Consider the following 10,091-nt stretch of genomic DNA (forward strand, 5'->3'; position numbering starts at 1 on the left):
AAATGGAGACACGTATTACAAAATAACTGAACACAGACAGTAACTGTGTAAAGAAAATTAATTTCAATTTAAATTTTATACTTTTTAAAGACTGCTAATATCGATAGTCCTTGTATAATAGAAAAACAATGACACCATAATACTACAGTCACCATGTTTTTCTCCACTGGTAGCTGAAACACATTCATCAGTCATGTTTATGTCTAGAGTTCAAGCTCAAACCTCCGCTGAGGACCGTGTTGTGGTCATCTTTAGCATGTTAGCTTTTATCCTTTAGCTCTGCTGCTGCTCTTTAACATGTGACCGTCCTCAGTGAGGGCAGATGGGCTCTAATCTGCAGATAGAACTAGATGATAATGAGTGAACAGCTAAATGAGTAATGAAGCAAGTCCTGCTGACTTTGTTGATTGCATCTGAATGGACCATCGAGCATATTACACTTTGCTGGAAATGTATAGACAATTACCCTCGTTTGCTTCTCTCTTGTCCTCTCCCCTCTCTTCTCTTGTAATTTATGAGCCGTGTTATTGAAATGACTATCATAAATTACCAATATTAACAAAGTACCGTGCATAGAGCCATCAGAATAAGCAGCAGACCGGGGAGCCTGTTTCAAGTTCAAACCAAACTCGACCTAAATGACTCCCACTTCCAGTGTCTGTAGCTGAGCTTGACCTCTGACCTTCCACTGACCTTCTGCCTTTTGACAATCAACAGCAGCTTTGCAGTTATTTGTAAATCTCAGCCCCCACATCTGGCACTGTCGAGCAAAGCTCTGTGAGCTCAAATATAGCTTAAGCCTTTGAAAATCTTTGGCAGCTCCTAGTGGTCGTATCTAGAAAGACACCACTGCAAAAAAAAAGGAAGAGTATACTGAGGTTGATTTGTTTCCAGATTTAAGTTATTGTGATGCAAGAAAAACAAATATGTCATATATGCTGTATATATAATATAAGTTTCAAATAATGTAATTGTCATTATAACATACTGAGTTATCCTCTCTTTCTACCTCCCAGGTGGTCAGGCGGTGCCTCAGGACCAGTCACCCACCTCTACTTGCCCTCCGGGACCCTCTGGACCTCCGGCAGCCGCCAACGGCAACAGCGACATCATGGTGAACTTTGACCCTGACCCAGCAGACCTGGCGCTGTCTAGCGTGCCGGGCCAGGAGGCGTTTGACCCACGGCGGCACCGCTTCTCCGACGAGGAGCTGAAACCTCAGCCGATGATCAAGAAGGCCCGCAAGATGCTGGTCCCCAATGAGCAGAAGGTACTACATCTCCCACAATTCTTTGCTGTCCTACATACCAGTTTCTGTTCAGTAATGTGTTTTTCCCCAAAAATGCAAGCATGCAAACAGCATCTGACAGGCTAGAAATATATTTTCTTAAAATGACATAAATAATACATTAACATTTTGTATAAAGGACAAATGTTTTTGATGGCCAGTGAGTGGGTGTATATTTGCTTTAAATTAAGCTTAAAACTTTTGTAGCACTTTTATAGCACTTTATTTTGCAGTTTTCAGAAGCTTTTGTCTCAAAGCTGCAGAAATGTGGTTTCAGGATATTTTTGTCTGCAATTTTAGTCGATAAAATCTGCCAGTAAAGCAAGAATATTTCAACTTGTTTCCAGTTTTCAACTTGTATTGGGTATTTTATAATATCACATTTCATTTTTTTGTTATACATTCAGCAGTGGCATGCCTCATTTTTATTTTTTTAAACATACATACTCTCATTTCCTGTTAAGTGTTGAAATTAATGGATTTCTGTTAAAAACAGGGTGAAAAACTCTCACAGCACTTGCAGAAAATAAGGATTTTTGTACTCAGTTGTAGACAGAAATTTATTGATGTTTTTATCTGTAATAAATACACACAAAACAAAACCAGTCACAGCTGAATTTCATCACAACAAACGCCACAGCTCTTTGACAGCTCCTGTATTGATGTGGAAAAACTAAAGGAGCACAATGCCCACTTGTAATTGATGCCTCCTGACGAGAGTCCTTAAAATATTATGTCCTCAGTTTATTGCACAATAAGAGAAGCTCTGATCAATGGCTTTCATAGTTGAGTGCAGAGCAGCTGCAGCTCCTGAGGCGTTGGTTATTTATGGAGAGATGAAGGCGCACACCTCGTGCTCAGTCGTTGAAGGTTTTATAAATCATTTGTACGCAGGTTGTTTGGAAAAATTATCTCTGACCAAAGTTAAAGATGAAGCTGGGATTGCTCTGCAGCCCCTCATAAATGAGATTTCAGATTCAGCTCTTTGTTTAATACCAACCCTCTACTGAAGAGTTGGAAAATATGGCCATGATCGAAAGATGAAAGTTATTTCAGGATCGCAACATTAAGGAGAATTACATTTTTTCATTAACTGATTAAAAAACTAATCTCAGAGTGCTGGTAGCCCCAGGAAACATTTAAAAAATGTTGCAGAGGGATAATGATGTGGCTGAGGAATGATGTTAAAGACCCCCTCCTGTGAAAATCAGGTTTTTAAACTTGAGTTACCACACATTTTTACCAATGAATTTTCAAACCTTTTTCATAACTTTTCCAATATTTACCCTATTTCCATGACTTGAGCAGATAAAAATAGGTTGACAGATGCGATACTGATGCTTCCATGCTGGTAGAAGTGTTCATGCTATTTGGCCCATGTTTGGTTTGAACTCCTCCCAATATGAATATGTATACAGATAATTCAGTTGGTAGAACAGTTGCAGATACGTATATTGATGTACTCACTCACCACTATCATTAAATGCCTGGAGGGAAATTAAAAACTTTGCCAGATGTAAACAGATCCTGCACAAGGCCCTATGAGGATACACTATTTGGGCTGTCAGATAAAGATCTCTCAATTTGGACTCTTATTTTGCTCTCTAGGTCCAAAAGTTTAACACAACAATCTCAGTGGTTTCCAGTCTTTCTCTCACGAGACCCTCATTGGCCAACAAATTTCTTTCCTGCCCCAAAAAGCAAGGATGCACACTTTTGTGAGGCTGCCGGGCATTTATTCTCTCAGCGTAGCAGCTCAGCAGGGCAGGACTGAGCAGCTGCATTCAGAAAGAACTGCCTTTCATAAAGAATTATTAATACTAGCAAATAACTGAATATCATCAAGTTTAGCAACTAACAACTAAAAACTGATGTGGAGGTTGTTTGTGTACATGCAAATCATTTGATTAATAGAACGCTTTTTTTGTTTATATGTGTTTGTGTGTGTCTTGTTAGCTTTCAGGCATCTGCGAACATTGTTGTGTGAGTCTAGAAAGTTATTAAACTGTGACTTTCTAGACTCACACACTTATCTTTGAAATTGAACCAATTCAGGAACTACTGTAGTCAACATTTCTCACATTCAAAAACAACATCCCTTTGCTCTCCGCATGGTTTAAGACCAGTTTCAAATTATGGAGGTGTTTTTGAAGGAGATTAAATGAAAGCCATAGATTTAGAGAGGCAGCATGAATAGAATCTGCGTAGGAATTGACGTCTGTGTCATCTGCATAAAGGTGGAAGTTACAATTGTACAATGCAGATATAATACTTTCTATATAAACGTTAATAAAATGGTCCCAGGACAGCACCTTGGGGAACTCCATTTGTAACAGATAGAAAGGAGGACTAAAAAATTACCTGTCTTGATAAACTGCAACCTATCAGAGAGATAATTCTGAAACCACAGGCAGCTAGCATAGTCAAAACCTAAAGGCAAAAGTCACATTAAAAGCAGAGAGTGGTCAAAAGCCTTTGTTGGATCAATAAAAAAGGCAGCGCAGTGTTTTTTGATTTCCAGAGTTAAGACTTAATAACTAAAGAAATGGTAGAAAATAGTGCTATGGGTAGGCCTGAAGCCAGACTGAAATGAAGTATAAAGTAAGTGTATAAAAACTGCCTGTTAGACAATCAGAAATTAGTATTTTCCATGGCTATGGTGTCGAAATTTGTCTTTGCAGTCCAGTAAATTGTCATTGCTTTTGTGTTCCATAGTTGCAAATGTTCAATTGTCGCTCCCTTTCCTCCTACCCTTCTTCCTTTCTCTCTCATCGCATATCTGACCCTCATAACTCATCCCACGCTCTCTTCTTTTTTTTTTCTCTCCCCTCTCCACCTTCCTCCCCACACACCACAACATGCCACACCGGCGCCGATGACAGGACGAGAAGTACTGGAGCCGACGTGTCAAGAACAACGAAGCGGCAAAGCGCTCGCGGGACGCCCGTCGGCTGAAGGAGAACCAGATCTCTGTGCGGGCTGCATTCCTGGAGCGGGAGAATGCTGCCCTTCGCCAGGAGGTGGCTGACATGAGGAAAGAGCTGGGCCGCTGCAGGAACATCATCAACAAGTACGAGAGTCGACATGGAGACTTGTGAGGCGGCGGAAGGAAGAAGACGAAGGCGAAAGGGGTGGGAGGGGAGGAGGAAATGAGAAAAGGGTACAAGGCAAACCCAACAACAGCAGCACTTTATTTGAAGTGGCGAGGGGGGAGGCCGACGTAGATCTGCAGTAAGCGCTGTGCGACACCGGGCGCAAACACGAAAAAGTGTGCGCACACTGTGCTTCAGGATGTCACGGCAGGAAAGCACAGTGATGCCATCTTTTACCAGTTTGACTCTCTTTGTACATGCTGCTTTGCTGAATCCACTCAACGTACTGTATCACCGTGTGTCACCTCGGCAGCTTTACATCACCCTCGGTGCTGTGCTTACGCCCGATGTCGCATGGCATTTTTGCAGGTAGTGCGTCCCGGCCGCTGCTCCGGCCAGTTCAAACAGGGTGTTGAATTCACATTATGCCAGTGAAATCTCACTTTTTAAGCTCAAGGCACGGATACAAGCCAGGAGAGGTCAGATGTGTAAGATTTTTCTATAAATAGGATAAAAAAAACATGTATATTTTTGAAGTGGGCAGGAAGGCAAGACTAGTCCAGCAAAGAGGAAGAAGTGGAGGAGGAGGTGCAGGGTTTTCGTCCATAACGCAAAGAGATTTTGACATAGGATTATTGTATATTTTTCTATTAGCAGAGATAGCCAGGAGGAGGATTTTGGAGATAATCTTTTGTATATTTTATATATGGGGTGGGAAGGGGCTGTTAGCTGGACAGTCATGGGGCCACACAAAACGCTTTTCCTCCCAGCTGTTTATCGCTAAACAACAGATAATCTATTTTCAATTTCACTGAGCTGGTTAGTTGGAGGCAGAGGCATAACAGAGAATGTATCACGGTTGAATCAGGTATTTCACATGGTGCAAGACGAGGTGGGGTATCTTAGTAATGATTGTTTTCGGTGCGGGGAAGGAGGCAGTAGGAGGAAGATGGTGAAACAAAAATTGTATAGTTTTAAGAAATTTTTGTGTTCGTTTGTTTTCTTTGTGGGCTTGTTCAAGCACTTGATTTGTTATCTTCTATTTGATTCCGTGTCTGACTTAGAAATAATCGCAGGGCTTTTATTTTTGAAGGTGAAGGAGAAAAACAGAGGAAAACAGGAAGTAATTATAGCCATCAGAACAGCTGGATGTGAGCAGATGTTAGAAAATAAATAAGGTGGAGAATTTCGCTGGCAGGTTTGCATTTAGATTCGGGAACGTGTCTCGCTCACACACACAAACATGCGCATATACTCACATTGATAGTTTGTTAACAATAACAGAACATGGTTGCAGTCTTTCTGTTTACTCCTCGATTTGTCCAGGAAGTGCAAAAATGAAATACTAACTGGTTTAGGGTTGATTTGCCCAGATTGAACAGTGACTGAAACCTTCAGCATGCAGACACATGACACACACATGGACACACACACAGACCTCACCCAGGTTTTAACCCTTATTGTTGTTGTTGATGTTGTTATGGACTTCTATGGTGCTGATCTGATCTGATCCTTCACCTGACGCACACACACACACACTGACAAAAATCATAATCACACACACACACACACACACACACACACCTACACCATCTCAAACACAGTACTGAACTGCCTATACCCTTTCTTTGTCTTTTATTCCTTCTTTTTAGTTTAATTTTTCTTTCTTTTGTTGCATATTGTATCGATAAATCGTATATAGATTTACACATGAACACTTGTCTATACCTCTCCTTCAAACTTTACCCAATGAGAAATGAGAAATGCACCCTACTGCTACTGTACCATACAACTGTACTATTGAATATTAAACTATTCTCTCACTAGATATATATATGTATATGATATATGCTTGAATCATGTGATTATAGTTGTAATATACATAATTGAATATATTACAGAAAATCCCATTGGAATCATTTTGTCAGTTTATTTCTCAGGTGTTTTTGTCTGAGGTATTAAATACACGTATTAAAAAAAACACAAAAAAGTCTTTGGATCACAAAATTTGTGGTTTGGTTTGTTTTTCTGGGGGGAATTATATTTTATTTTTCTTGTTGTATATCCTTTCAAAGCTGTTGGTTTTATCATTTTAATTCTGTTGTACCCTGGTATATTACTAACTCATTATGGGATGGACAACTTTTTTCTCAGAACAACTGACCGTTTGCTAAGCCCCGCCCCCTCTTAATTACTGCTATGCCCGTCAAGCCTTTTTATCCTTGAACTTAATGTATCTATTTCACTATGGTAACAGTGGCACAATTTATTAGCTTTATCTAGCTTACTAACAACTCTGCTCATACTTGTCTTCACTCGTTTACAGTAAATTGAGACTTTGGACACTTATGAATCAAAATCAAAATTCATAGTAACAGTGGGTCCTAATTTTAGACACAGGTGGACAAAAGCAGCTTCTCATTTTTTGTCATTGAACTGTTGATTTTGCCAGCTGAAATTACTACGACACTAGCAGCAGCTGTTAGTTAACTAGCTAACTAACATTAAGGCTTTGTTGCATACCATCCTACTATTCATAGGCTGCTATTTATGACCTGAAATTTAGTATGTGGTTCTTTCCAGTTATGTAGACAGAACATCATGACAGTGTGCTAACAACAATAACTGGGTACAAAACTGGAAATTGGTTAAAATTGTGAAGATCTATAAAATCAGCAAACTTTTTGATTTCTGTTGTCATTTTCGGCCATATCTTTGATGTTTTGTAATTATCTTTGATAAACCAAATTTACCGGCACAGAAGCTAAACAATATACCAGCAACTCAGTGTTCTGCAACATACAATGACCATTTTTGTCAATGGAGTCTGGTGGCTTTGATATAACAGCTTCAGTTACCCATTGGAAAAGATTGTCTGACAGCAAGGTAAAGCAGTGAAAATATTCTAAATACTGTTTAAATACTAAGTACTGTTTAATTTTAATGAACATGATGCAAGGATTTCTACCCGGAAGTTACGGTAAATAAACATTGTGATTTGGTGTGTAGATTTTGTGTGCGCAAGAAATGCCTGTATTCTTAAGCAGCTTGGTCAGTGGCCATCTGTGTGAGATGCACCAGGCTTTCAACAGACTCCAATATAAACCCATCTGCGGCAGTATTACTCAGAGTGACTGACATTGCCTAAAGAGCGAAAAAGTCCTCGTAGGGAGGAGGTTGAGTGAATCAGTGGGTCAAAAAACAAACACAGGATTTTCACCCAGGAGACTGGGTCACTTGAACCGCAACGATGATCTTTTTTTTACATCTCACCGAGCACTTTTGGTGACAAATCTACATTTCCTGTGAAGTTTATTTTAAAAGGCACTGTATGCATATAATGAGAGGAAATTGTGAGCTTCCTGCAAACATGGAAGTTTATTTTGAAAAGACACTATATGCATGTAATGGGTGAAAACCATAGTTTTCTAAAAAATATCTAGATACTGGATGCCAAGATGTTGCCTCTTCCTTCCAATGGAGTTGCTCACCTGGTGCATATATACACCAAAATGAGTTTTTAGTTTCTGGGTTTACTTCCATGATGTGTTGCCCATTGAGTATGCCCAGTGGTGTTTCTCCCACCGGCCCTGTCTGCGAGTTCCCACTTGGCTCATAGATTCTACATTGTGATGATGTCACATATTTCCTAGTCGCTTTTCTCGGCTTCAGGAAAGTTAAACAAATGTAAAACCTCCATGGATCAAAAATTCATAATAGAAAGAGTCATGATGGACGTAAATGTCTGCAGCTCAAGGGGTCCTGTCAACAGTTTTTTAGATGTCTCCTTTATAATGATGGTCTATGGAAAAATACTTTTTGGGCCACAGAGGAATTTTTCACTGCAATACTGCAGGTCACCACTGGAAAAAAACATGGCTGCAAGGCTAAGCAGTGTTCCTGGGGACCTGGTGTAAACTGATATATCCAATACTGACACTGAAGGGGTACCTAGATGTAAGTAGTGATGGCCAAATGAAGCCTCATGAAGCATTTTCTTTACTTTATAAGCCCACTAGATGGCGCTTTTTTCAACAAAAGATGAATTACCATTCTTTGAGCCTCCCTTTTATAAACCAAGAGCACCATCTAGTGGGCTCATAAAATAAAGAAAATGCTTCATGAGGCTTCATTTGGCCATCACTAGATGTAAGCATAGAGCCACTGACCAAACTGCTCTATTTGTTAGGAGAGAGAATGTGTTAGGGGTTGCTATGCATTTGATGGCCATGTACATTACATCATGCAAATGTTGCATGCTGTTTAATGATGCAGGCAAATGCTAACGGTCGCTCGCAGATTTGATCAGTTAAGGTAACATTATCCAAAGAAAACACTTTCTGCTAATGACTTTAATGTTTCTGACGTTAGCTTAAACTTACATAGCAGTTGGTAGCATTCAGGGCTGTTTTGACTTCTACACAGTGGATTGGTCAATACCGAAATGGTGCTCTACTGAAAGTAACCATTACCCAACATGATAATGTAGTTAACTAATATTCTGTTCACTCTTGGCCTTAGTAGTAACAATATGCTACTTGTTTATCGAGTTAGCCATGCATGCTTATATTGGTAGCTTATGCAAGAGCAGACTTTTATGTTTTTGGTTTTGGAAGGTAGTTAAAATGAAGATGCAACCTTTTAAACCCTTTAAGTGCAGAATATCGCTAAGAAATCCAAAGCCAAGTTATGGTCACTAAGATATGATTGGACAATCACTCTTTGGGGGAGGGGTTTAGTGAACGGTTAATCTGGAGCTGTTGCGTCTTTATTTACAAATGGCGACTAAATCTTATTAAAAAAAAAACAAAAACAACTAAAGTTCTTGTTACCTACAGCCATAGTTTCTAGTATTATATTTGCTGTTGTTGTTGATAATACAAATTTCTTTTCAGTCATTTCATGCAACAGCTTGTTTTGTTTTTTTCAGGGGCAAGCTGTGATTTGATCCTCACCTAAATTCCCTTTTGATTCCCATAAACAACTTTCACTTGGTTTCCCATGAGCCTGTTTGCTGTCTGCACCATCCACAGAGACTGTACTAAACCCCAGGTGTATTATGGGAACTAGTTCTATCCTTGATATAGTATATGTATACATATTTTATTCGTATTCTTGGTCTTTTCTTTTTGTTCTACAGACATAAACTTTTGAATTGAAATCCCTGGAAGAAAAGTCTCAGAGCTTCTTGCACTTCCATCCATTGATGGAAAAAGAAAGCCATGTGTTTTTTTTTTTTTAGTTTTTGATATTTGGGATTTTTGGATTTCTTCACAGACATTTCAGAAACTTTTTGACAGTGCTATTTTTCTATGTAATTGTGTTGTTGAGCGTGTTATAACTTTTTCTGGTGGGCATTTGAGGCCCTCTCTTCATGTGGTGGCAGTGACAGTTCACTGCCAAACGATGAAAAAGCATTGCGGGTAATGATGACAACAATAATAATAATGATGATAACAATAATGTACACAGCCTTGTTATTTCTCCTTCAATTTTGTGGATTCTCAGCTAATTTCTCTATGTTGTGACTGACTGTTATGAACTTCAAGTCCCATGAACGCAACACTACCCCAAAACCTCACCAGTATTGTGTGCTGTCCACAGGGATGATGGCATATGTGGTCTGGCTTTTTTTCCCTCCAAACACCAATAAAGGCTTATCCTTACTCACAGACAGAGTTTTTCTGGTGTCTTGCTGTGTGATCTAACCA

General features: G+C 39.5%; 1 protein-coding gene across 2 annotated transcripts in view; it reads left to right on the plus strand.

Moving 5' to 3' along the window:
* The window catches only part of dbpa (D site albumin promoter binding protein a), a 44,369-nt gene extending 35,176 nt beyond the window's left edge, over nucleotides 1–9,193 (plus strand). For both annotated transcript variants that reach the window (XM_078175906.1, XM_033637202.2), the window contains 2 exons: nucleotides 1,017–1,270; nucleotides 4,171–9,193. In XM_078175906.1, the coding sequence (XP_078032032.1) occupies nucleotides 1,017–1,270; nucleotides 4,171–4,386 (470 nt within the window). In that variant the 3' untranslated portion in view covers nucleotides 4,387–9,193. The remainder of the gene's footprint in view (nucleotides 1–1,016; nucleotides 1,271–4,170) is intronic.
* Nucleotides 9,194–10,091: the final 898 nt, after the last annotated feature.

This window comes from Epinephelus lanceolatus, chromosome 16 (assembly GCF_041903045.1).
Source record: "Epinephelus lanceolatus isolate andai-2023 chromosome 16, ASM4190304v1, whole genome shotgun sequence".
Taxonomy (NCBI): domain Eukaryota; kingdom Metazoa; phylum Chordata; class Actinopteri; order Perciformes; family Serranidae; genus Epinephelus; species Epinephelus lanceolatus.